The 27,739-nt window shown below is 38.4% G+C and overlaps 1 protein-coding gene across 4 annotated transcripts; it reads right to left on the bottom strand.

Annotated features, from left to right (window-relative positions):
- Positions 1-784: 784 nt before the first annotated feature.
- nr2c2 (nuclear receptor subfamily 2, group C, member 2) lies at positions 785-14,008 on the bottom strand. Of its 4 annotated transcripts, none has more exons than XM_006796416.2 (15): positions 13,841-14,008; positions 10,389-10,473; positions 10,049-10,141; positions 9,698-9,898; positions 9,503-9,608; positions 9,186-9,365; positions 8,555-8,711; positions 8,357-8,447; positions 8,036-8,181; positions 7,385-7,562; positions 6,769-6,890; positions 6,531-6,670; positions 5,929-6,066; positions 5,725-5,830; positions 785-4,077 (listed from the first exon to the last, which is right to left on the bottom strand). In XM_006796416.2, exons 2-15 carry the CDS (start codon positions 10,446-10,448, stop codon positions 3,903-3,905), a joined length of 1,893 nt encoding a protein of 630 aa, XP_006796479.1. In that variant the 5' UTR covers positions 10,449-10,473; positions 13,841-14,008; the 3' UTR covers positions 785-3,902. The 4 variants fall into 4 exon arrangements, 3 of the variants coding, with proteins under 3 accessions (XP_006796479.1, XP_006796480.1, XP_087689607.1); XM_006796417.3 differs by having other exon boundaries at positions 10,049-10,122; XM_087833481.1 differs by lacking the exon at positions 13,841-14,008 and having other exon boundaries at positions 10,049-10,122; positions 10,389-10,720.
- Positions 14,009-27,739: the final 13,731 nt, after the last annotated feature.

The following is a 27,739-nucleotide window of genomic DNA, read 5'->3' as shown; positions in this document are numbered from 1 at the left end:
AGGAAGGGGTATCTAATAAACCAGCACTTGGTGTCACAATATACTCACGAGTTTCTTTTGAAATTTTTCTCAGATATTTAATGACATTGTGAGCTCATCTCTACTTTAACTTCATATTTTTTCATCTTTTGTAGAATGACTTTGGAACGACTTGTCGTTAATTTTTTTTTTTTTTTTTTTTTTTGAAGCAGTGAGCAATATGAGCTTAGTGGAGTAATTTCGCCTGATTGTGTGTTGATTTGACAACACTGCATGGTTCTGTGAATGCAGCTTAAATATTTTGTGTATAAAGTTTTGCAATAATCATGGAAGCTATGAAAAAGGTGTCTTTGTGCAGTTGTTAAAAACTAAGAGTAAATACACACGGGAGAAATATATACAGTTTAAAAGATAATAAAAGATAAAAGATAATCTTCGATTCAGATAAATACTTTATAGCTTTTCTCTTTATTTGGAAACAGAATTTCTGTTTTTTGTGTCTTTTCGGAGTTGAGTTTGCTGTTGTTCAGTAAACTGTAGAATAAAATATTCATGTCATTCATTTTTAAGTTTCTGCATTATTAATGCTTTTTTCACTTGTTATTTGATGGCTTTATTTGTATGGGGAAACATCTATATTTAAAAGTGATCTAAGTAATAAGGAGAATGCTATGGTTCCTGCCTATATTGTTACTAAAGCCTAACTTCTATTCAACGGAACAGAAAAAAAACTGATATATGTTCATACAGACTTCAACTTTTCCAGTTCTATCATCCATCTTCATCACAAATAACTTCAGTCGTGTTTTATTTCATGAATAACTGTTTATTTTGTTTAAAATGGGTAGCTTCAGAGAAGCTGGCCTCAGAGACTGGAATTCTGATGCGGGACTCAGTCATTAACACATTTCTTTTATATCTTTATCAGCGTGAGGTAGAAAGGTAGGGTTGTGACCAACTCGAGCAAAACATGAATGATTTTCTGATTTTCTCAATCTCAATGTTTGAACACAGACATTTTACATAAGGAAAAAAAACAGTACTTTTACACAGTATAAAAAATTTAACCATAAGATACTCTGGAAAAACTCTAATATCCTGTAATGTGGGAGCTGCTCATGGTAAATATTTTAAAGCCACAACATTTAAATCCACACTTTCGATACAGCATTTAATAAAATGCGCTTAAGCAACTTTTGCATGCATTGCAATGCTCTAGAAAAATTATAACAATGCTCCTTTTTAGGGCAGACAGCGACAAGATTAAAAAAACCCTGCTTCAAAACAACATGCACTCATTTTAATGAAATTACATGTACGAAGGTCTTTTCTCACCAGTGCCTTTACGAACAGTCCATATGGGTTTTAAACCCAAATATTACATCTGACATGTACTTCACAGAGACATAATCATAGCTGACCTATTTATACACCCATTATCATTCATGTTGCTGTGGATGCCTATTCAGAACCATAATATAAGAAGGTAAGCCAATGCATATCTCCTATGTCGTCTCCAAGACATCAATGCACTTGGGACTGGCTTCCCAGAAAATCTTTTTTTTTTCTCCATTTTTTTCTTTTAAATTAGGGAAACCTGCCCAAAAGTACTTTAAGTACACTTAGTATGCAACGAGCAAATTTGTTTACAACAAGTTAAAGTTTTTGGAAAACATACAAAACACAAAGTTTTAGTCAGCATGAGTGCAATGAAACACCACAAAAGCTGATTGATGTGCACGAGAATACAAATGCAAAAATAAAAAACAGTAGCATAGCTACACATAAGTCGGATTTTTAAACCCAAACATTTAAGGTAATCTAATTCCTTAAAAGAAATATTTAGCTGATGATAAATACTGTAAAAAATGAAGATAGAGAAGAAAGGTTATGACACTGACAGGACAGAAGGAAACAATATGTAATTGATTGTCATAAAAGGGAAAATTGATGAGGTGATTGCACGGATTACATGAGGAACATACTCATAATAACCTAAAAATAATTGTACCACATAGAAACACAAGCACATAAAAAACCTCTGAGATGTCGTCCAGTAGGGCTGCCACAAATGATTATTTTGATAGTCGACTAGTCACCGATTATTTTTGCGATTAGTCAACTAATCAGATCATGCATCCATTGGACATAAAACGTACAGCTTATTGCACCAGCAGGCATCTGCTCTTATATAACTATCATTAGCTTACAGCTTTAAGTGTTTAAGGTATGTGCTAACTAAAAATAAAGACAAGATTAAAATTTATAAAATTTTAATGAAGTTTGCAGATTGTTTCAGTGAAGTTTAATAAACTCAGCCGTCTGCTCCTTGCTATCTAAAATATAACAGGACACCGGAGTATATTCTCGAGCATCTCACACTTCTAATAATCAGTTGTCTGCTTGATGTTTATTCAGCTGTGTAAAAACTATAACTTTAATCTCAGCCAAACCGATTTACTCGGGAACAAATAAAATACTAAAAAAAAAAAAGCCAAACAATTAAAATTTTAAGTTATCTAAGTGACTCATATATCATGTTTAACCTGAGTAGCGAAAGACAGCGGTGGGTTTGAAAACGATTAGCCGGGAGTCCGGTGTTCTCACAGGCTCTAGTGAGCCTTGAACCCCGGCTAGCTATTGAGCTAGTGGGTAACAGACGTCTCCAAAAACGTCGGAGCGCTTTTGAAAATATGTCTTGATAAACTGAGCAGATATTTGAGGTTTACACAGCTACATTCTCGCCTGAAAATATCTTAAACGTTTATTTTGTGACCAGAAAGAATAATAAGAGTAATATTAAAACTAACTAGCTGCCGCCATTGTTGGAAACTGAGCAGGGCCACGCTATGAATTCTGGGACACTGCTATTTCTTCTTCGGGGTTTAACAGCAGCTGGCATCCTTGTACATGCAGTGCTGCCATCTTCTGTTTTAGTCCGTTATTACACTCTTAAATTCTACTACTTATTCCTGCGTCTTTTGTGATCTTACAAAGCTTCAAACGATGCCTCGACTATTAAATTAGTCGTCGACGATTTTGATAGTCGACGTAATCGTGACTAGTCGACTAATCGTGGCAGCCCTATCGTTCAGTATAAGAAACAACATACGCTCCTCAATTTAAATGGCTAACTTGACTTATGAAACTTTTGTTATTGTAAAAGCAAAACTAAAAGAGAGGTGGTGCACTGAGCTGATTATGCGCTATGAGCTTGATCAATACTATGACATGCTATGAATACTTACTAATGGAGAACATAACTGAGAGTTTGTACCTTTATATACCTGACTGAGTTTCTCTAACTATAATTCAGATTTAACTAATTGAACAACTCCATTTTAATTTCAGTTGTGTCAAAATTAACAAAAAAAGCTCTTTTCCATACATATTGAAAACTCAATTCTTTTTAATGGCCTGTATCAGAAACATGCCAATTTTACTGCACTGATGTTCAAAAAAACTTCCCAGCTTTAATGAAATCAGATGTCCTCCACTCTAAAGAGGTTTTTAAAGATCTTTTTCACATGCAGGATTTCTTTTAATGTTACTTTTAGATTCTGGACTTTCTGTAAGTTATGCAAACCTAGACAAATGTAACGCAATTTGAAAGGGTAAGGTCAAGTGCTATAAAGACATTAACGAGCACAGCTGTAGATGCAGAAGATTCTGTTACTTAGTTCAACAGGACTGACTGCATCAGCTTCAGGAAACATCCCCAGCCATCCAGACTGTCCAGTGCCATTCCATCTCAATCTACCTGAATGACTTTGCACTATGCATCCTTGAACGCAAGGGCTTGCTGCAGGATTTAGTACTGCAGTTCAAAAATACAATCCTTACAAGAGAAAGTGTGTACCTGAAGGGGAGACTCACTAAATACTTCAAACTCTGAGAGTTAGGGAGCTTGGAGTGATGGCGTGTCATTCTGTAGAGTCAGAGTCCTGGCTGTTATACTCAGCCGTCTCCATCTTGAGGATGTAAGGAATTATGCTGTCAATAGAAACATTTCCTATTAAGCCAGTGAAGAAGAGCTCCTCTGTGATGCTTGAGTTCATGAGGCGCAGTGCAGGCAGACGAGTCAGAATACGTGTCAGCCTGAGGAATGGAATAAAGATGTAATTTATACAACACATCACTGCAGGCAAACACGGTTTTACCTGAAATGGAATAAAGGCCTTCTGCCAGACCTCCACAGAAAAGACAAGGACACAGGAGTTCAAGTTTGTGCCAATGGACGATGACGTCAGCGATCGACCTTGGTCAAAGTGAACCAATCAAGGCCAATTTTAGATTATTTCCCCAGTGATGCATTAAATTAATGTGATCATTATTATAAGAGTCATGATACAATGAATCTGCCTTGCTATAATATAATATAATGTTGCATTTACATATATAATTGAAAGTACATGTCTGGACGTCTACACACTTTCAAATGAGTGTGTGTGTGTGTGTGTGTTCATTAAAAAACAAATTAAAAAACATCTCTTCAAGCTAGAAATGATAAATAAACTCCTGGGGTGTGTGCTCGTTTCTCCCTGGGTGTTACAGACTTTTTTGTCTTTGGAATCCACATTGTACATTATGAAGGGTGGATAGTGGTACACCGATGGTCCTCTGCTGCCCACCCCACCCTAACACAACTATTATCGCTGTTTTCACTTTGTTATCTGCAATAAGATGGTAAGAGCATTCCTCACATACCAATTCACGATATAGGCACTTGTATCCTGTACAGCTGAATGAAACCAACAACCCATATTCCTCTGCTCACCATAATATGCTGCTAATCAAATCATTGGCTTGTCGCTCAAAATTCACTGCATCATACAGCCTGGGTACGACTTATTTAGATTCAAACTCTGATTATTATAGTAAACACTGTCTAAAGGTGTGGTGCTTCACACAGCTATCATAAAAATCTTGAGGAAAGAGAGGCAGAGAAGTCTAGACTCTCTCCCCAGCCACCTCACCCAGCTCTTTCTAGGTAATGCCAAGAGAATATCCCTGTCCTCCTGTGAGGACATGCTCAGAACACCTCATCCAAGAAGCAACCAACCTCAGCTAGCTGAGAACAACCCTTTCTTTAAGGAGAGGTCAATCACCTTTCAAAGAAAGCTAATTTCTGCTGCTTGTATCCACAATCTCATCCTTTTGATATGGCTTTTTTGTACAATGATGCTCCATCTGGTGGCTGATGGTTGTAACTAGGATACAAATTTGGGATACAAAACTTTACCAGCACTGGACATCAAATAAAATGTTAACAGTCAGATTAAATGACAGCTGAACAGCAGTCAGACAACATCAGCCAAAAGCTTTTTTCAGACATGCACTGCAGACCTGCACCCTATAGACATGACCTGTTTTTACTCTGCAGAGAAAAGAATGCAAACGTCAGATGCAGTCAGCTTGGATGTTTAACAGTCTTAATACAGCTCCCTTCTGCAGAGTCTGAGATGTTTTACTGTCACAGCCACAGTGAAAATAAAAGCTTCAAGCCTGGCAGACAGTGACGTGTCCCACAGAATGAAACAGGTATATGCTGGAGAGAAGTTGCAAAAACCAAAAAAGACTCAACCAAACTCACAATTAACTTACGCCAATAAAATAAGAGTGGCATAGTATCAGTTATTTTTCCATCTTAGTGCTGGGTATTAAGTTAGGGTATCACTTTGTATAACACTTTTTGTCACTTTGCTTTGAATGTGGGTGAGAGTAGGACAGGAGGTATGAATGTACCTGTAGGTGTCATCTGGATATGTTTTCTGCACATAGTCCTGTAGCTCCATCAGAGCTTTCTCCTGGAACTTCTCAATCTGCCCACTGCTGTCCACACCTGGGTGATCTGATGAGTCAAACACACAACAGTTGTTCTCCAAAATCATTTGACTGATAACAGCTAGACTGTCCATTATTATTTCTGACACAGAAAATCAGACGCACCTGGGCTGAACAACACTATAGCCTTCAGGTAGGCGTATTCATAGCTGTCGGTCTCCAGCCTTGTCATGCTGTTACAGAACTCCTGGAACTTCCAGATATGCTCCATCACCTGTTTCACCCTTTCCCCTGACAGTTTGTCTGAGACAGAAGAACGTTTCCATTTTGTATAAATATTCATGGTTTAAGTCTCTTATTTTCTTTAATTCTTTTCCATCTTAATGGTCTGAGAAAAGTTACTTAGAGAAACAACAAAAAGCATGTCGTCACTGAAAAACGACGCAATTCTTAGTCAGTGTTAGTGGCAAGTGTCGTCACTTGTTTGCAATGTAGTTGGCTTCATTAAGCCAAAATGGTCCTAGCAGGGGGGATTTTTATTTATGCAATTACATTTCAGTTTTGTTACAATCTAAATTAAAAACAGCAACAATATGAGCCTGTTCTGATTTCATCACATGTAAGTAATAAAGTTGTCTTCTATGCTTAAGGCCTATGTTTGTTAATAACAAAAAAGAAAGGAAAAAAAAGAAAAATCACATTTCTTTACTCCTGTTTATATGCGTGTGTGTCCTACTGTGAAAGATGGCGAGGTCTGTGGTCCATACCATCCTGGATGCTGCTTTGAAGGTGGTTGATGATGGCTGCAAGGATGGTCGACAGGTTCATCACATGAGCGCACTGAGCAAGACCCAGAGTGAACAGCTCGTTCCAACAGGCTCGCACCAAACTGGTGTTTGCCTCCTGACTGAGAAGAGAGGGAAAATACTGATTAACAATCATCTGGTAGTGTTTGCAAAGACAACAGCTTGCAGTGGTTTAATTTAAGTGTGAAAACTCTCTCACCCGAGAGCTGAGAAGGCTGGGATTGAGCGTGCCCAGTGCATGGAGAGGAAGAGAAGTCTAGATGCAGATTCACAGATGTAGTGTACATTCAGATACTCGGGCATGGGGCTGGGCATGGTCAGCTAGAGGAAAGATACAAACACAACACAGCTGAAAAGGACATCAAGTACAAAAACCTTACTGCTGACAGGAGAATGGTAACACAAAGGAAACACAAAGCAAGTGTTAAATGAGTCGCTCCAGTTAATGCACATTGCACAAAATGTCCAGCAGGGGATCTGCTTGTTACATGTCATATTTTTCACTGTTCCTCGTGTTTCCTGCCAGTATCTTTGCAAGGACAAAAATCAAATAAACACCAACTAAAAAGAAACTTAAAATAAGTATTTCAACTGCAGGTGATAACAAACCACTTAACAGGGTTTTGCTGTTTATTATTGACCACGCATCCATACTTCGGTAATTTAAAACTGCATAGACAGATGAATGGTCTTGTACTCTGGTGAATAACCTCCAAGTACCACTTCTGTGGATGTCAATCGGTATCCCTCAGCTGTCAATCATCTCCAAAAATTGTACAATATTGTTCTTCCCATTACATGTGAACTTTACTCACCTTAAAGCTGACATGGCTGTCTGTGAGCAGTGGTCCTTCCACCTCTATAATAGGGGTCTCCTGGTCTCGACCAATCAGCTGGATCGTTGTTCCACTGACACAATGTGACTTATCAGCCAGATTGTCTTCGACCCCAACTTCAGGTGGGTTGAAGACTTTGGCCAGGGTGTCAAAGGCACTGTGTGCAACACACAAGCACACATAAAATGACCTTTCATTAATTTCATTAACAAGAAAAATATAAGTCACAAAAGTAGAAATGTGTTCTTATTGCACACATACATGCGTTAACTCCTTAGCACCACTTTTATTACCTAAATGCTGTTTTTAACACTATTTTTTTTTACACACAATTATCCAGTTACTATGTTCATTCAAATAAGAACAACAACAATGCAAAGTCATCAATGAGATCTTATCTACAGTCTACAACGAAGGCTTTATCAGTGTTAAAAATAATGCAGATATTAGAACCCACAATGCATAACTCACAAAATTACCAATGCGGTATTAAACAAATGCAAATAGAGAACTGGTTTACTTCTGCAGAGACAAACAAAGTAAATTTTAAGAGAACACTAACGATAAGCCACCTGAACCCAAATCTGAACAAGCAAAGGCAAGACTCCTCTCTGGGTGTTGCTGACTGACCGTGTTATCTCGCTGGCAGACTGCCCTTCATGTTGGCTGTCTGAGGTATCACCATTGTTTAGGTTTTCTTTTAGTGAGTCACTTAGGTTGGCCAGTGATGTCACAACGTTGGCTAGCGTCCCCAAGTCTCCCTGCCCACAATCCATCTAAAGACAAGTGACACAATGCAGATTATATCCCACCATATAGGCAACATAACCAGCATCCACTGTACATACATTACAGCCTAGCACAGATTTTATGCTCCAACCTCTTTACATGACTTACAAAAGGCAGATGTTTTGTTTACTGTTACACAGTCTCCTTAATAATTAGATGTACCTTTGAATCAGTTGCCAGCACCAAAGTTCCATCACTCTGGATCACTGGCTGCTGGATGTTAACCAGCATCCCCTGGTCCAGCAAGCTGGACCTACATGTGGTACAAAGAACCATCAAAACAACTTTACAAAATTGTTGGAAACTTAAAGAAGGTGCAAATTTAACAGCTCAGACCCAATGTTTGTCTGCAGGTCTGACCTGGATCCATCTGTCTCTGTATCGGAGATAAATGTAGGTGTGGCGATGAGTGGACTGTTTAGGTCCTTACGAATGTAGATCTTTTGGGTGGAGGCAGCACAGTTGGCATGCCTCTCTCTGGGCACAATGTCGATGGGTTTCCTCTCACTCTGGACAGCTGAATATTTACAGGAGTCAGAATGTGTTAATATTTTCCTCATGCTTACAAGTAAAAGCAAAGAACATTGTGCATTTCTACAAGCATGCACTGAGAACCATGCTAATGATATTCAGTGTCTCTCAGAATACTGCAGATATGAGGTACTTCTGCTTTAACTGATCAGAATAGTTCTCAGTTGGACTTCCTGAAAAATTGATGGTAAAGAAAGAGCTGAACCTATATTTTTACTAAAAATAACCCTTGCTGAGTAGCTGTAGGGACAATGTTTCCTAAACAACCTCCTGCAGCAGTATCCAGTGTCACACCAGTCTGTATTTTATACATGTCAGGTCAGGAAAAAGATAGAAGACTTTTTCAGGCCATATCTCACTTATTTCTCAAGGAAACTGAAACTATTTTCTCAGGGACAATACTTGACTTGTTTCTGGGTGTATTTTTTGCACTGTGTCCTGGAATTGGATGCACACTCACACTCAGTCTTCATCCCCATCTTAAGGCATTTTCTCAACCGACAGAATTGGCAGCGATTGCGGTGGTGTTTGTTGATGACGCAGTCCTGCTTACTGCGGCAGCTGTAAGTCAGATTCTTCCTCACACTCCGCTTAAAAAAGCCCTTACATCCTTCACAACTGACGGCTCCATAGTGACGTCCTGTACACAGACAAAAAAGGTCTTATTTTGTACCCGTGGTTGAGTCTACTGACAATATGAAGCTGAACACACAGCTGGACTTTGCCAAAGTATATAGAAAAGATCCGAAGTATACTGATGTTAAGTGGCTGAAGTACCTGAAGCCTTGTCTCCGCACACCACACAGTACTCCACCGGCTGTGGTCGGCTCAAATCTCCTGACTGTCCTAACAACCGTTCCATTGACACTGGATCTGTAACAATCTAGAAAAAAAGCATTAAAATAAGAACAAGTTATTTCCAGTAGTGTTGTCACATATGCCCTATGTGGCAGTATTAAGAGGGAAATGTACCTGTATTCTTCCTGGCATGAGGCTGTCTGCAGCAGTGAAGATGAGCTGTTTGGCGTTGTGACTGTCTGGTGAGGCCAGGATGACCTTTCCTGCCCCTGAGCTGTCAGCTGTAGTCAGAATGAACTGTTGCTTGGGGGCACTGGATGGGTTCATTGCTGTCACTATCTGGATCTTCTGACCAGTCTGCTGGTCGGTTACAATCTGGGGGGGATAAGAGATGAAAGAGGAAGACAGAACAACAGGGAAAGTGTGGAAGATCCAAGAAAAATATTTTAACACCAACATGTTCAGCGCCCCTGCGAAAGGGGACAATGTCAACAGGTTGTAACACATTCAAGTTTAAGATGTTACCTGAATTCGCTGTGGTGTAGAGGGCTCAGTCGAGATGACCTGAAAGCGCTGCGGAGACTCACTCATCACCGAGTCTGATGGAGAGGATGACACCTAATTGGTTAAATGTATAAAAATAATCTTAATTAATAAGTCTGCAACACAAATACATTTCATTTGAATATGCAGCGTTGAAATGTTTTGCTACAAAATGTTATACACTTTTATTGTAAGTGAAAGAAGACAGCAAAAGGTGAATTATATCTTAAAGGTAACCACACAACCAAAGTGAGTAAAACCATCAAAAAAGAAAAAAAAAAATCATATTGGTTAGATGAAGCAACAACTTCAGACCACTCACCTCTGCCTCATGCTCAGAATCCACTTTCTGCTGGGAAAGCAGATTCAGGTTGGACGTCATGATGAAGTAAAGTCATTAGTGACGTCTGTTTGGAAGGATGTCAAAGAAAATAATTAAATAACTAATAAAAATACCATCTACCCCAGAAGAGCAGGCTGACATTACTGACTCACATAATGGTCACAGAAGATGCAGCAAGACATTGGATGATTTTGTATGGTGCGATTTGGCTACTGAAGCACACCAGTGTCTCCCTCATGTGTTCTTATGAATGGGTGGCATAAACATTAAAATATTAAGCCACTTTAAAATACTAAATCTGTGCTGCAGCAATGCCTTTGCAACCCAACTTTTAAAACCATTAAAAATTAAACAAAAGACAAGCTTCTCTCTTTTTATATTATATAATAACAAATGCAATCAGTCTTCAAACTAAAATAAAATTGACAAAACAGTTTCTGTTTACTGCCCTGTTACCTATATATTAAGCTATAGACTGCCGTATCATCACACAGTTATTAAAAGTAATATTCTTATTTTTTTAGGTGACTTCAACAAAACATTTCACTTCAATCACAAGAAGAATTTATTGCGATTTTTAACATATGGAGAGTATTGCAACAATGTATATTGTGACATTTTTAAAATTGCAAATTATGACCTCAAGTTAAACTTTGTCTGTATTTGTTTTATCCAATAAGATAAAGTTATCTCACTTCCGTTATTTTTTTTGCTGCAAAATGAGATTGTCAAGCATACCAACACTGTCCCTAAAACCTGCATAAATGTTGCCATTACATGGAGCCTGCAGCCTACATAAATAACCAGAATACAATCAGCTGGCAGCCAGATGAGTCAAGTCCCTTTGAGTTGTGCACAATGACAGACCCATTCAGACTGATGGCAACATGCTGGCAATCTGTTTGCATTTAAAATTAGACAGCAATTACTTGCAAACCTTCAAGAATCTTTTTCAGAGTGATTACAGTCAGCCCAAGTCCAGACTATTACAGTTTGCAGAAAGGTTATCTCTGATCAGGCAAGGCATCCAAGCAACGTGCGATTAAAAGTGCTTGTAAACGTGCAATAACCCTAAACGTCTGGACAACCATTTAGTCACAAGTTGCAATCGGTTGCAGAATGTGGAAATAATTATATATGTGTATACATTTTTAATTTTTTTTTGTAGTTGCAAGGATATTCTTGTCCTATTTTTACTTGTGTGACTGAGCCTTTGGCTTGCTCTGAACTAGGAAGCACCTTTTTCAAGGTTAGTCTGTCCGGTGTTGGATGGTTTTTTTAGTCAAATAAATGTTTGCTCAGGAAATGTTATCTTGGGATGGTGGTGCATGAGATGAGCCCTATAGCTCATAGTATTAACAGTGTATTTTAATTTGTTTAATACTATGTTCATATTTAGTGTCCCTGTATTGATATAAGATTGCACTGCAAAATAACACAATACAATACACAATTCTATATAAATCTTTTCCCCCATCCTTAATAAGACCTGAGCAACTGTCCAATACAATGGTTCAAAGATCGACAGCTTGGTGTGTTCCTCTACATGTGACTTTACGCTGACTTTAGAGCCATACTTTAGCACTTCTGCATATTCTCACACAGAGAGTAAGCCACCACAGCAGGAGGATTTCACTTAATTTGGTAATATAGCTGACATGTTATTATAGACCACAACACAACTTGCTAAGACAATTTAAGCTATCAGTTAAACTCACCTTTACCTTTGTTAAATGTCTATTTTGTTTCTTTTGAAAACCAAAATCACATTCAAAGTGAAGCTAACTGAAGAGGGTTTGGAACCATCACTGCGTTAGTGTTAGATATTATATGTTATCACAGATATGGTCAATCCTCCTATACTGCTGCACCTATATTGGTTAATGTAATAATTTCTACCTATGAATCTTGAGTTGCATCAGTCCAGTGCCAGAGTAATTTCAGTGGGTGAAACACTTTTTGGAGATAGTAATACCACACTGACATTGACAGAGGCACCAATCATTTCTTACTTTGTACATCTGTCCTCTGAATGGACAAATATGAAATGCTGTCAAGACTTAAAAAACATAGTAAATATGAAGGTGTCGAAACTAACTCCCACTGCTTTTAATATTTTTAAAACTTCTAATTTACTTTACTTTATATTTTATTGTCACTGAAGAGGAAATTTGCTCTGGACTCCAAGTCCCAGTTCACAGCATAGCTATTGTGACCACCACAAACATACAAAGCACAATAAGTCACAATTCAGCATCACATCAACATTAATTGTTAATTGTTAACTAATATTTCTAGCATTAACGGAACAGAGCACAAATTAATTTTGAAATCCTTTAAACTTCTGCCAGAAGGTAACAATAAATACAAGATGAATTGAATCTCACAAAATGTTGAAACACACACTGTTCATAAAGTGACTGAGGGCTATGATGACATTTTTCCACTTTGAACAACCCTAGATTCGCTGTCAGTGTAACATAACTGCTAGTATGTTAAAAAAAAAAAAAAGAAAGAAAGAAAGAAAAAGTCAAGCTGCACTAGAAGATCTAGAAATTAGAATGATTTTTTTAAAGCTGTGATCACCACCTTGCAGCATCTTTATTTTTGGGGGAAGTGTCTAAATCCACCTTTCATTAGTTCAATTCTTTCTAATCTACTGGCATTTGAAAGATTTCCGTCCTCTGTTTATATGATCTTGTACTGTTTATAATACAATCTGACAGCCTTTGGGGGGAAATGATTTATGTGGCTGCAGTAACCATACAGGAATCTGATGTAGCTTCATATTGTTTACTGATTGGTCTAACAGTACGTCCATCATTACCTCTTTTCTCGAACGTATCACAACACATAACAAAATGGAGAATCTGGCAATCAGCCAGTAACATCGAAGACAAATCCTTATGATAAATATGTTCGAGCAATTTTGTTTTCAGACACCGAACAGATGAATGTTGAAATTCTGGTGGCGAATATAAAAAAAGGCAGCTGTGATGAATAAAAGGTATGGTCGTAGTACTTTCAATCCACTCCCGTCCCCGGGATGGCAAAGGTAAAAGGGTCGAGTTCATCTGCTGCAGCTACAGCTTTCCAGCATTAGCCCCTTCAGCTAGTAGGCTGCAGTGAGAGCCGACTGCAGCTGTGTGCCCCACTGTGGCTGTCATCCTAGCACGCAGGGATTGGTTCAAGTCGACAGCTGTGTCATCGTATTTAACAATTAATTTAGCTGTCACCAAAACATGTCAGACTAAGCAGACTGAGACCGATGTTTCACGGTCCATGCCCGCACTCCGAGCTGCCGGAGACGGCCAGGAAGGGAGCTCCGCATCGGCTAGCTTGCTAGCTAAGTCGGGAAATTAGCTACGCTCTTTTATGGTCCTGTATGTCTCACAGCTTTCTACTGTTTTCAGTCCAGGACTCAGACTTACCTCCGGGAACTGGCGGTCACAGATTTAGTACTCTCTGCTATTTTATAAAATATTTGTTTTGGTTTTCTTCTGTTAAAGGTCATAGTTCGTGACCCCGCTCCGCCAGCGAGTTGATGATGGTTGAGTTTTTTTTCCTCCTTCCTCTCTCGCGTACCCGCGCGACTCCAACACCCCCCCACCCTTAGCGCGAGCCAGACAGGACTGACGTCATTATGTCTGACTGTCTGGACTTTTTTTTTTTTGTTGTTTTTTTTAATAAACTTTATTTATCACATTTTAGACATACAGTCGAGTAAAACAGGGATCACATAAAAGATGACATTGTAGTAGTACAATGAGGAACAGAGAGAGTGACAAGGACAGTGAGACAAAAGTGAGTACAAAAAAATAAAATAAATTAAGGGGAACATAAATAAACAAAAGTTTGCAAGAGCCAAAATCAAGTTAGCAGTTTCAATCGGTTATAGATGTTAACAGTCTTGAGAGCCTTAGTGTTTTTTGATGAGGAGATTGTCCTTATATATTGTGCAAGTTCCATTTTTAATACAAGAAGTTCAGGCTTTCTGCCGAGGACTTTGCTTTTGTGTATATGAAATTTTGCCAAAAATAAAACCAAATTTATAAAGAAGAAAGCATCATTGTCCTTGTCTTTAAAATTATAATAGCCAAAGATAACATCCTTATAGTATAGTTGAAGATTAGGGAGAACAGAGTCAGTAATAAACTTGTGGAAATCCTTCCAGAATTTACATGTAAATTTACATGACCAAAACAGATGAGAAACTGTTTCAGGTTGCTCTTGACAGAAGGTACAATTTACATTTATTTCAGCCATAAATTTGGACAAATATTGTTTGGTAGGGTAAAACTTATGAATCAACTTAAAGGAAATCTCTTTAATTTTGTTTGTTAAGAAAAACCTTTGTGGTAAAGTCCAAACTTTTTTCCATTCAATATCTGTTACAAAATTGGCCCAATAAAATATGGCTGATGGAACAGAGACCATTGCATCCTGAAAGAGAGATCTTATTTTGGTATTTAAAGATTTATGAGAAGAAAAGCAAACATTGCCAAGAGAAGAATGTAACACATCCAGGGGAGTGACCTGTAGTGGAGCACTGTGGGAGCATCTGTGTAACATGGACAGACCAGATGGGATGGCATCGAACACTATTGAGAATTCTTTAGGCGTTATCGGTACATTGTATCTCCTGAGGAACTCAGAGTAATTATATAAGAGTCCATCTTCTCTATATAACTGACTAACCAAGATTATTCCATTATTAAACCAGTTATTTAAAAAAAGAGTTTTATTTTTATAAATAATATTGCAGTTATTCCAAATAAAACAGTTTTGTGGAGAGAAATTGTGTTTGTAAATCAGCGCCCATGCCAAAAGAATTTGTTGATGAAAGTGAGAAAGTTTCAATGGTATTTTTGGAATACTATAATTGCAGAGCAGTAGGAAGTTAAGGCCGCCTAAATTAGAGAACACATGATGTGAGATAAAGTTCCAGATAGAAGTGGGATTTCTTAAATACTTTTTAATCCAGTTTATTTTAAAGGTGTTGTTAAGAGCACCGAAATCAATAAAATTTATACCTCCTTTATCATATGAATTTAAAGCTACTGATTTACGCAAGTAGTGAGTTTTATTTTTCCATAAAAAATTGTATAATAATTTGTTAATTGACTTACAGGTTGTATTATCAACATGTAGTGACTGGGCAGCATAGGTTAGACGGGAGATACCTTCAGCCTTCGATAGCAGAACTCTACCCTTCAGAGACAGGTCTCGCTGTAGCCAATGATTAAAGATTTTTTGGGATTTATCTATAATAGGAATGAAGTTTGTGGAGCATCTGGATTGCTCATTTTTTATTATTTGAATTCCAAGGTATCTTACAGAGTTTCTTACAGGTATTCCATGAATTGAAGTTGCTAAACAACTTTTAACTGGTAAAAGTTCACATTTATTCAGGTTGAGTGAAAGTCCGGAGGCTTTAGTGAATGGCTGTATATTGTTAATGGCCACTGAAACTTGCGAGGCGTCTCTGAGGAAGAGAGCTGTATCGTCTGCCAGCTGACTTATGAGTATTTCTCTGTTAGCAATGACCAGGCCTTTTAAAGAACTGAGTTTAATGTGTGAATTAAGGAGTTGCACAGAAAGAAGGAATAAATATACGGATAGGGGGCAACCCTGCCTCACTCCACGCTTTAGAGAGAATCTTGGGGAAATACCAGTGGCAAGCTTTATGGAGCTGTTACTATTGGAATACAGTGTCCGAACGGCATTACAGAAGGACTGACCAAACCCAAATTTATTTAAAGCAGTAAAAATAAACTCATGCTCTAAGGAGTCGAACGCCTTGTAGAAATCTAAAAAAAGAATAAGACTATCATCCTGTACAAGTTCTGGGTAATCTATTATGTCTAAAATTAATCTTATGTTGTTTGAGATATGACGATTCTGCATGAAACCAGACTGACTCTCATCAATAACTTTATCTAATACAGGTTTCATTCTATTAGCCAGAATTTGTGCCAATATCTTATAATCATTATTCAGTAAAGAGATTGGTCGCCAATTGTCTAAGAGCAAAGGATCCTTTCCTGGTTTTGGAATGAGGGTGATCAAACCTTGACATAAAGTGGGAGGGAGTGCACCTCTATCCATACTTTCCTTAAAAACTTCTAAAAGAAACGGGGCTAAACTGTCAGCGAACTGTTTATAAAACTCGGCAGTAAGGCCGTCAGTTCCAGGTGATTTGTTAATCTTTAGATGTTTTATAGCATCTGCAACCTCAATCAAAGAAATTGATCTGTCGCAAAGCTGACTATCCTCCTCATTCAGCTGAGTAATTTTGTCTAAAGAATTAAAAAAAGTCAGACAAGCTTCAGGGCAATAACTAGAAGAATAAAGTTTGCAATAAAAGTTTGAACAATATTTTGCTATGGTATCCTTATCATTAGAAATTGTCCCATTAATATTTAGTTGTAGGATGGAGTTGGTGTTAGATTGATGCTTTTCAAGTCTGAAAAAATAGGCTGAATTCTGCTCTCCTTCTTCGAGCCATTTCCTGCGAGACCGAATAAATGCTCCGTCAGCTTTGCGTTTGTAAATCTCATCTAACCTATGCTGCAGGTCAACCAGTTTTATCTTATCAGATTCACTGAGGGTGTCTATTGGTTTGGAAGTAAGGCATGTGATCTTTTGTATCACTTGCGTCTCATCAGATCTTCTTTTTTTTGCTAAATCACTGCTATATTTTCTAAAGAATTTTCCAATTTCATATTTCAAAAGTTCCCAGTTACTACAAAATGTATTATTTGTGAGAGCTTTACTCCAATAAAGTTTAATGAATCTCTGAACTTCACAAATCACTTCTTTATGCTCAAGAATGGTACTATTTAACTTCCAGTAAGAGGTTTTAGTGATTAGGGAGGATGACAACGGGATTGATAAGCTAACCATTTTGTGGTCTGAGAGTGGTGTAGGATAAATATCCGTTTTAACTTTTTCTAAATCTTTTGAGATAAGCCAAAAATAAATACGTGAGTGTCTGGTTTGAGTCTTATTACACCATGTATAAGCTATCTGAGATGAATGAGAATCCCTCCAAGAATCGACTAAGTTGAATCTTTGTGCAAACAATCTTATGAATGAGTTAGAGTCTGAACTTCTAGAAGGCCATCTGTCCAAATAGCTGTTAAACACTGTATTAAAGTCTCCACCAAAAATAATAAAAGAATTGGGATATTTAGATAGCCAGCGCAGTAGGCGCTCCTCCAACCTATCAAAATATAGTTTATTCTCCCTTTGACAGTTAAAACCATACACATTGACTAAAATATAGATAGAGTGTGCAGCCTCAACTATTAGAAAAATGTAATGACCATCTTTATCTATGTCAGAATTCAAGATTTTACCATTAAATCTTCCTTTAAGTATGCAGACACCAGCAGCATGCTCTGTACCATGGGACATCCACAGATCATCTCCCCATTGCGATCTCCAAAATTTTTTTTCTTGTTCTGTTGAGTGAGACTCTTGTATAAAACAGAAATCTGAATTGAATTGCTTGCAAAACAAAAAAATAGCCTTACGTTTAACATTGTTTCTTAAACCTCTTGCATTTAAAGAAATAACAGACAGAGACATAATGATAGTAACAAAAATTAAAGGTGACAAATAAGAAAAAGCTTAGACCAAGTAAATGAAGAACAGTTGAATTGGGAACCTGGTCACTTAAGAGAGTCCTATATAAGATGAGAACTGCAACCCCTGAGTAAGGAAATTGTGAACTTGAATAATAATAGGAATACAATACCCTAAATTGCAGCCAAACTGAAGACCAATAAACTTATAACAAATAAACTGCATCAGTTTAACTCTGATCGTTTTATGAGTCCAACAACAAAAACAAACAAACAAAAAAAAGAACGGCAGTGAAACCAAGTTAATCTTAAGATACTTCAGTTTTCACCTCAAAATACCTTGGATCAAATTATAGGGGTGGAAAAATCTCTTTTCCCTCCACGAACGTACGACCTCCTACGAAGAACGCCAGCTTGTTTTCTTTGCGCGCAGCTTCCACAGACGGCCAGAGTCTGTTTCTTCGGGCGCGGTCGTCAGGGGACAGATCCTCAGCCAGCTTTAGGTTGTTACCTTTCAGGTAGGTGGACTTCTTAGCAGCGCGCCAGACAGCATCGCGGTAGATCCTGGATGTAAACTGAATGATGATTCCCCTGGGTTGGTTGTTGTTGGACTTCTTGGGACCGATGCGGTGGACGGTGTCAACGACGTCGGGGAATTTATCTTGCATCTCCGGTAGGACTGATCTACAGACTTTGATTACCTCCTGCCGCATGTCCTGCTTGTCCCTCTCGGTCAGACCGTAGAGCTTCAGATTCCAACGGCGTGAATAGCTCTCCAGGTGAGAGATGCGCTTTTCCTGTGCTTCAGCGATTGCTTTATATTTTTCGAGCTGTGCCTCAACACTGACAACTCTGCTCTTCATATCATTTAACTCAGCACAGACAGCATCAAATGACTCCTTAACAGCTGTGATATGTTCAGTGTTCTCTTGGACAGCTTTTTTCATCTCGGAGATGGCTATGGAGTTGTTGCTCACCATTTTTTCAAGAGTGTCCGACCTCGAGTTAATCAACATGGTAAGTGATGAGAGCTGGGAGAGAACCGTAGATGTCTCCGTATCCGCAACTTTTCTTAGCTTACCAGCGGGAGAGGCACATGGAGTGATAGGGAGAGGGGGAAACTCTTCTTCCATCCGTGAATACTGAAGCGGTTCGGAAACTGCCTCCAAATAGTCGTGCATGGAGTCGATGAGAGTATTTTTAGTGTCGGCGGGCATCTCAGTAGCGAGAGAAGACTGAGCAGCTTGGCTAACATTAGCAAGCTTGCTAACGGAGCCGCTGTTAGCATGCAACTTCTTAGATTCGGACTTTCTCTTCTCGGGTTTGCTCATTTTGGTTCACAAATAGATACCAAAATGAGAAGTAAAAGATGACTATTGCGTAGGCGTAAATAAAGTCTCTGTTCACTGTGTGTAATATATATTTAAAAAAGGCAAGGTTCGCAGAGCTCAGCGATACGTGACTGCTCAGAGCGCCATCTTGGCGGGTCTCTGTCTGGACTTTGTTGTTAAGGTACGTTTGAAACATTTACATAGTAAAGAAAATGTTTAACAACAGATGTATTTAAGAGGATAGACGCACTGTTTCTCCTATAGTGCGTTTCTGCTCTTCACATAAAGAGCTGTAATAATAAACTCAAGGCATTAATAAGTGATTGCATAAATGATTACAAATAGTATAAATATTAAAAATATAAAAATAAAGTGTTTTGTTTTTTTAATATTATATGATACTGTCAGAAGTACGTGACATATACATAATGTCATCAGATATCAATCTGTCATCAGATCAATTTAAAATAATATCTTTAGGCACTTTGTTACTAGCAGCCTGTCACAGAGCACATAAACTGTTTCCATTTCTTTAGTTTGAATCTACAAAAATGCCAAAAACAGTCTGATAGACATAAAATTGTATTTTTGCAGTAACAACGTGATTCCCAAAGAGCTATTAGTCACCTGGCACACTGTATGTCAGCATATTGTGCGGTGTGTCTATATAATGTTTCAAGGAAACTTTCAAGTGGCACTATCTACAGTATCTGAAAGTCATGTACTTAAGAAATGGGAAGGGCGAATCCAGCAAAGTCCTGCCTTTGGAGATCCATCTGAACCTTCAGCTTTTCAATCTACTGTTCACCGAATCCTCACCAGGAATGGTCTCAGTGGTCTCAGGGTGGCTGTCAAGAGGCATTCTCAAGGAAGGGAAACAGGGAGAAAACATATGCTAAACTACACAAGAACTGGAATGAAAATCAGTGCCAAGAGGTCTTGTGGAGTGATGAATCCAAATGTGAAATTTATAGTTCAAATTGTTGTCAATATGTACAGAGGAAGTCAGGAGAGAGGTACAACAGTGAGTGTCTACGGTACATCCTTAAAAAATAGCGTAGGCTCTGCAATGTCTCGGGGCTGTATTTTAGCCAGTGGTGTTGAGGATCTTATCAATCTTGGAGGAATTATGAACATCGAAATGCACAATCATATTTTCATCAGCCGTACAATACGATCTGGAAGGCACCTGACAAGAAACAGCTTCATTTTTAAGCATGACAATAATCCCGAACACACTGCCAGTGCATTAACCTGTATGTAAAAACACACAATGGAGCACTGTCAGTCAGTGACTGACCTCCCCAGAGCCAGACCTCAACACTGAAGTAGTGTGAGACAATCTTGACAGAGAACAGAACAAAAAGCAGCCACAACCCAAAGGTTTTAAATGTTCTTCAAGAGCCCTGGAGAACTATTTTTGAAGATTACTTAATTAAATTATGAGAAAGCCCAAGAGACAGACTGTGTTAAAGTATAATTGTAGAATTAAAACCGTACAAACTCTGTTTTGGGCTTATAAATGCTAATTACATGTGTTTGCACATGTTTCATACCCAAGATACTAACAGCACAAAGGCTCATATTACATAACACTTTAGATGAAAAGGCTAAAAATAAAGTAAAGTGCAAATATGATAAAAGGTGAAGCCACACACCAAAAAATGCGAAACATATGTCTTGCCCACTGAAATAAATGCTTTTCATTTCATTTTCAAATCTACACCAAGCCTCTGAATTTGTATTATTATTTGAGACATTTTTTTCTTATCATAATCTTTCTATTTTCCTGTTTTATTCTCACTTTTGAAGCAACTTTGCTTTTCTAACAATAATGATGGTAAAAAAAAAAATACATGGCACTCATAAATATACCATACCCAGTTATGTAAAGTTATGGGCATCGGGCAAGATTTCTTCACATGAAAGTGAATGACTGAAAATCTAATTTATTTAAATTTTTCCACACCACTTTAAACACAGCCTACAGTGAATAAAGAGTATCAAACCATCATATTTTGTTACACCGCACTTCTTTTTTTAACTGGCATTTAACAAATTAAAGAGACTTATTCATATCTTTAATGACCTCTGTTATACATGCAATATGTGGGCTATACGCTCACAAGATACTTTATTACACGTTCCTTGTACCTTGGACCCAATTTTGCCTTTAGAGGTGCCTCAATTCTTTGTGGTGTAGATTCAACAAGGTGCTGAAAACATTGCTCAACGATATTGGTCCATATTCAAATAAAGGCATCACACAGATTTTTAACCTGCATGTCCATGATGTGAATGTGTAATTCCACCATATCCCAAAGGTGCTCTGATCTGGTGACTGTGGAGGCCTTGTAACGGGTGGTTATGTGAGTTCCTGCTGGCTTCATTCATTCTCTTTAAACTCTGGAAATGGCTGTAATCTGATCAGCAGTCTATGAAATACTCAGGCCAGCATGTCTGGCATCAGCAGCCATGCCACAGTCATCATCCATCCATTCTCTCACACTTATCCAATTCAGGGTCGCAGAAGGGCTGGAACCTCATCTCAGCTGGCATAGGGCGAGAAGCAGGGTACACCGTGTACAGACTGCCAGAAACCAGAGTACTCCATGAGAACCCACGCAGATACGGAGAGAACATATAAACTCCACACAGAAAGGCCCCAGTCAAACTCGCAGAACCTTCTTGGTGCGAGTCCCTTAAATCAGCTTTCTTCCACATTCTGATGCTCGGTTTGAATATCACCAGGCCAGCCTGACTGTGCTGCCATGTCTACCTGCCCAAGTGTGTTAAGTTGGCATCACGTGATTGGCTGATTAGGTATGAACAGAGGTACCTAACTGAATGGGCATTGAGTGTATAGGCCTATATATCAGTGTTTTCTGAGAAATGACACATATAGAAGATACACGGCAGACCCGACCACATACACGTTTTTACACTCAGCTGCAGCTTTTCGGCTGTCAGCCACACACACCAAGAACAACCTCAGGACCCAGTTCATTCCTTTTATGCAGGTGAGGTGTGATTACTGATGGTATTTACTGTGTTGGCCTCCCCTGCCGCTGCGCCAAAAAACACGCCCACCACAACAGATTTGTATATTCTGTCCCATTAGTCTTCTGCAGTTATCTCATTCCGTCTATCTCAGATGAACTCTATACTGCATGCATGTTAGTGAGTGTTCATTGTAAATATAATTTAGTTATCTTTTTACGCATGGAGGCAAGGATGGGGCTACAATTTGTATTTAACTGCATTTTAGAATAAAGGTCAGCCTCATGCGATTAATCAAGGTGTTCAGTGTGTTAAGTGCTAATAGAAAAAAGAAACACACTTTGCCAATATTTGTTTCCTGAACACAAATTCCGAAATAGCCTATAAGCTGTTCATTTCTTAATACTTATTTCCTTCCTGGTCACTACCAATGAACATCTTTGCATCTTTAGCTCTGCCTCCTGTGTTGCTGCTATTCGTCTGTTACAAATGACCCCTGACATTTGTCTCCACCCACTCCACCCTGTCTGCATGCTCTTCTTCACCTCTCTTGTGCACTGTGTGTAAGTTTGGATGGTTCATCCCAGGTATTGGGATCCCATCGGGGCTCAAAGCCGATACCAGACGTAATCCCATCATCTTAAACCCATCTCTCACCCCTACCACACACTCCACCACTATTTCATGAGTAGTAGGCTTTTTTTTTTTTTTGCCCCAACAGTCAGCAAAACAAGTCATAAAACAATAAAAGCGGCTTCCTTATCAAGAGCTTCTCAGCACACACATCCCAACTGTAGTTTCATAGTTTCCACCTTTTTTCTTTACAAACTGCTCCTTTATGCAGCAATTACACCTCCTACTGACTAACTGAACCTCCATAGTTTTTCCACCTTTTTCTTTACGACCTGCTCTTTATATCTGCATCTCAGAGGCCAATTGAAACCAAATCCACCTATATAAAAACACCCCATCAGACACGCAGTATTTTCCTCAACACAACTTCCGCAAGGTATATCATTTTAACTTTTTTTTTTCGGACCCCAGACACAGCGGTGTGAGGTAGTTAGCACACAATTTGGCCATGTAGAAAACATCGTTTGTTTGGAACACATCAGCCGAGAGGTAAAGAAAAACGAATCTCAAAAAAAAAAGAAAACTTAGAATCTCAGTTCTAAATGAAATTCAGATTTTTTTTAAAGTTTTTTTAAGTATGGGTAATATATTATTTGAGATCTAGGGCATATATATACACACACACACACACACACACACACAGAACAACAACAAAGAGAAGAAGAAGAGGGTGTAGTTTATTACGCATCATAAAAAATGCAATCATTCATCTTCCAACTGTAGCTTTCTGTTCTGACTTTAGAGTCCTTGTTCGTTTACTGAGCCGTACTTTGGGAGTCATACTGTTGTGACACTGGGGAGAAAAGGGTATGGTTTGATAGACTAAAACCGTTATACACAATACTTCAAAAATCTAAAGAGTGTGTGAGGCTGTTAGCTGTGTTGTCCAGCAATAAACTTATCTACAATGTGTTAGTAAAAGAGTGACTTGTACTTCTGTCCCATTAAGCAATGGTTTAACAAATTTCACTGCAATCTATAAAAGGATTAAAAGGTTTAAATAGAACATAGTAGTGTTGGATTAAGTGTAGGAAACACTAGTATACAGTGTCTATGGAACAAATCTCCTTCAACATTCGCAATGACCCAAGTGGATGACTACAGCCATTTCTCTCAGTTGATTGTGTTTAAGGAAAAAGCAGCTAAATACACTGAGACTGCTCCACGCTGTTAGTGAGTTAACTCTGGATGTCTGTGGGTTTTGTTAACTTGGAGTGAACAAAAGCAGAAAAACACTAAAAGATGCCGACAGTGAAAGTCTGGTTTATTTCATGAATACAATGAAACATTTTACAGTTTACAGAGCAAAGCAACATATATGATAAATAGATACACATAACACGAACAGTGAGAAGTAAAACTCATCGTCTTACCAGATGTTATATTCTGTAAACTTAAAATAAACTGCTGAAATTAGAGTTGAGTATTTTTAAGTCATCTATTAAAAACATGAGTCAACATTACTGAAGTCACACTTTAACGATGCTTCATATCACAGTCTTTATGATGAAAACCATGTTCTCTCGTTAGCACATGTCTGCGCTGTCACTTGTCATGAAAATGTCCAGAGTTAGGGTTCAAGCTTCCTCTTCAATTACCATTGATCATTATTAGGGCCCACAATAGATTTGTCACATTATTCCCATAAACAACATGTTTTTATAGAAATCATTGTGACACAAATATTTAGATTCTTGTTTCACAATGTGCATGAACTCAAAGTCTTTAGAGTTTCATATTTATAAAGTATTGCAAAGAATACATTTATGCCATTGTATGAGCTACACTTCTTGTAAAACAAAAACTGATTGGAGATGCGTTTGAGAAAAGCTCCTACCGTGACCTTCCTTCTGTGAGCGGGCGCACGCACACACACACACACACACACACACACACACACACACACACTCATACACACACACACACACACAGAGAGACAGAGAGAGAGGGAGATCATTAATACAAAGGATTGGAAGCGGTTTTGGATTTTCACTTGTTGTTGGATTTAATATGAACAGTCACATAAAATTCATTACAATTTTTTTTGCTTCAATTAAGATGTTTCTTTAAATCTACAACACCTTCCTTCCTTTTCAAAAAGTTTACTGACATAGTAAAGAAGTAGCTAGGGAACTCAGTAAGTATGAGCAACAGTATCTTAAGGACACTTTCTCCAATAAATAGGATTTCATCATCTGCAGTTCGTCAAAAAGTGCCATATTAAAAACAATTCAGCAGACCCTCAGAGTGCGGATACAAACTGTTTTCAGCTATAGAGGTGGAGGTACGCTTCATGTACTTATCAACATACAGTTCAGAGGCTTGCATTAGAGTGCATTGGTGCTTGGGCCTCTTTTATTTAGCATGGTTATACCATTGTGGATTTAGCTATATAAATATGCTCAGGAGTCTATCATATGTTTGACATGCAACTAAAAATTCGAAAATATATTTTTTAAATCAGTAACTTTGCAAATTTAGAGGAAATGTTTTTGGACAACACATGTGTCACATTTTAAACAGGGTTTGAATAATCAGCGCTGACATACAGACATTTATGCGCTGGGTATAACAGACATGCTTACCGTGTGAAAGGACCGCGGATGTCTTGGAGCAGAGAAACTGTTGGGGCCCTACCTGTAACCCCCTAATCATCAAGTCTTACTGTTGCAGTGTGTGGCTACTAGATAATTATAGGGATTGTTGCATTAAAGGAACATTGGGGGGTCGATACAGTGTTATTGTGGCTAGTTAAGAATATGTGGTTTTTAGAAGTATCAGAAAAGTTTATTTCTAAAGGGATACATGTTGTTTGTGGTACTCTGTTTAAAAACTACTAGGCCCTGTGTCTTTCGGAGCGCAAAAGAAAAGTGAAATGCTCCTAAACTAGCTAAATTAAATCATCTATGTCTAAAAAAGTGCCTTTATATTACTACTTTCATGCATGCCCTGCACCACCCACACAAACTTCTCTGCCATTCCTGACTTATACAGTACAGTTCTCCCATCTTGCAGACTGTCATAAGCTTTCTCCAGGTCCACAAAGGCCTTCGCTGTACTTCTCCATTAACACTTTCAAAACAGACATCACATTTTTAGCTTTTATTCCTGCCATAAAACACACTGACGCTCAGTGATTGTGATCTCTTTCCTTAACCTAGCTTCAACCACTCTTTCCTATAGCTTCCCATAGCTGGCGGTATGAGTAATCAGCTTTATCTCTTTGTAGTTACTACAAGATTTATGAATCCCTTATTGCACAGAGGTAAAGCAGACATGGTCTGTATTCCCCTTAGCTCTTTGCAAGTTTTCATTTTACTCTGCATGCCTGTCTTTTGGATACTTCCTGTGTTTTTATCACGTGCTGAGTTTCACTTCTGGTCCCACACCTCTCAGTCTTTGTCATTAACATCCTGTGTACCATCCCCTCTGGTCTTTTGGTTTATATTTCCCTTTTGCCTTTTGATTTTTTTCAGTGTTTGCCCTTGTGAATATTTATGGTCACCCTGCTGACACCTGAAGTTAAGCATGCTTGCTACCTTAAAACCCCAAAACCCAACACTGCCTTCTTGTAGACATGTAGCCTGAGCAAAACATGCAGGAAGTATCTTCCTTATATGGAAGATTATGGCTCCCAGTAGACATCTGCATTGGCTATGTCAAGCTGTTCATATTGTGGTGATTTTCCTGGGATTTACCCGGTGATACATGCAGGGTATTGGACAGCCTGTTACTGTTTAAGTTGTTTTAACCATCTTATCTTTCCTTTAGCTTGTTTATAATTCTTGTATCGGTTGTGACAGTGAGTTTATTTTTATTCATGTGATTCTCTATTCAATACACTCCAGAGTCAGCACAATTTAAACTTATCATTTCATAAATGATAACTTTAAGCTTATTATTCATGATAAATGATAATTATGATAAAGGTGTTTAAGACCTAGGACGTTTCTGTGTGGTTAACTGTAATGAAAAGAACTACACTTTGAATAAAATACCACTTGATTGCTTCGGTTTTTCCCCAAGCGCAGTTTTAGCGTGTGGGATAGGCAATTTGCTTACACACACACTCTCACATAAGGACAGGAAGGAAACGTAACCAAGCATCACCACCAGGTGTCACCCTGCATCCCGTATGACAGGAGCGACTGCAGAAGAGAAAAACGCAGCGCCGCTCCACACTGATTCAAAGGAAATTTGATTCATATCTGAAAATAGCACATTTTCAGATATTTTTCCACTACTTGGGATTTTCTAGTTTGCAAATCGCACGCTGGGGTTTTGCCACTTCATTGAAAAAAGACTGCAGCCAAGACTCACATCTTTGACTGATTCTAAATAATAGGATCAGAAGCTATGATTACAGTCTTTGGATGTCATTTCAGAGCCTGTACGGCCATCTGGCTGTAAAGGAATACGTAGCTTTGTGACCTAAAAACCGCCGACCTTCAAAGCAAAGAAGCAGAAACAGCTATGCCCCGGAAAGTCTGACATACAAGCATGGGTGGAGTAACTGGTATTTATCGCGCATAGCTCGACCTTTACCTCATCATAAACGCTTCATAAGAGCTGGGCCAAGAGAAAGAGGGTAGCGGAGGGAATCGACCGTTTCATATGCGCAGCTGCAAACCCTACTTTCTCAAAATCCAATCAAGCTGCAGCATCAACACAAAACTAAAAGCTGGTGCATCCTCCCACTGACACAGTCTACTGCTGCTCCTACTGTAACTGAGACCGAAAGAGGAACGAAGGGGGACGCCGGAAGGTTTAAAAAAGC

The sequence above is a fragment of the Neolamprologus brichardi genome, chromosome 20 (assembly GCF_056152115.1).
Source record: "Neolamprologus brichardi isolate AB-2024 chromosome 20, ASM5615211v1, whole genome shotgun sequence".
NCBI classification, from domain to species: domain Eukaryota; kingdom Metazoa; phylum Chordata; class Actinopteri; order Cichliformes; family Cichlidae; genus Neolamprologus; species Neolamprologus brichardi.
Note: the sequence above shows the minus strand (reverse complement) of the source record. Positions and strands in the feature narration are given on the sequence as shown.

Coding starts and splice junctions, on each gene's coding strand:
- nr2c2 (XM_006796416.2), bottom strand. CDS start 10,448: ATGACGTCCAACCTGAATCTGCTTTCCCAGCAGAAAGTGGATTCTGAG. Junction 7,563..8,035: donor TCTGCCAGCGAGATAACACG/GTCAGTCAGCAA, acceptor TGTTGCACACAG/TGCCTTTGACACCCTGGCCA. Junction 6,891..7,384: donor ACAGCCATGTCAGCTTTAAG/GTGAGTAAAGTT, acceptor TCTTTCCTCTAG/CTGACCATGCCCAGCCCCAT.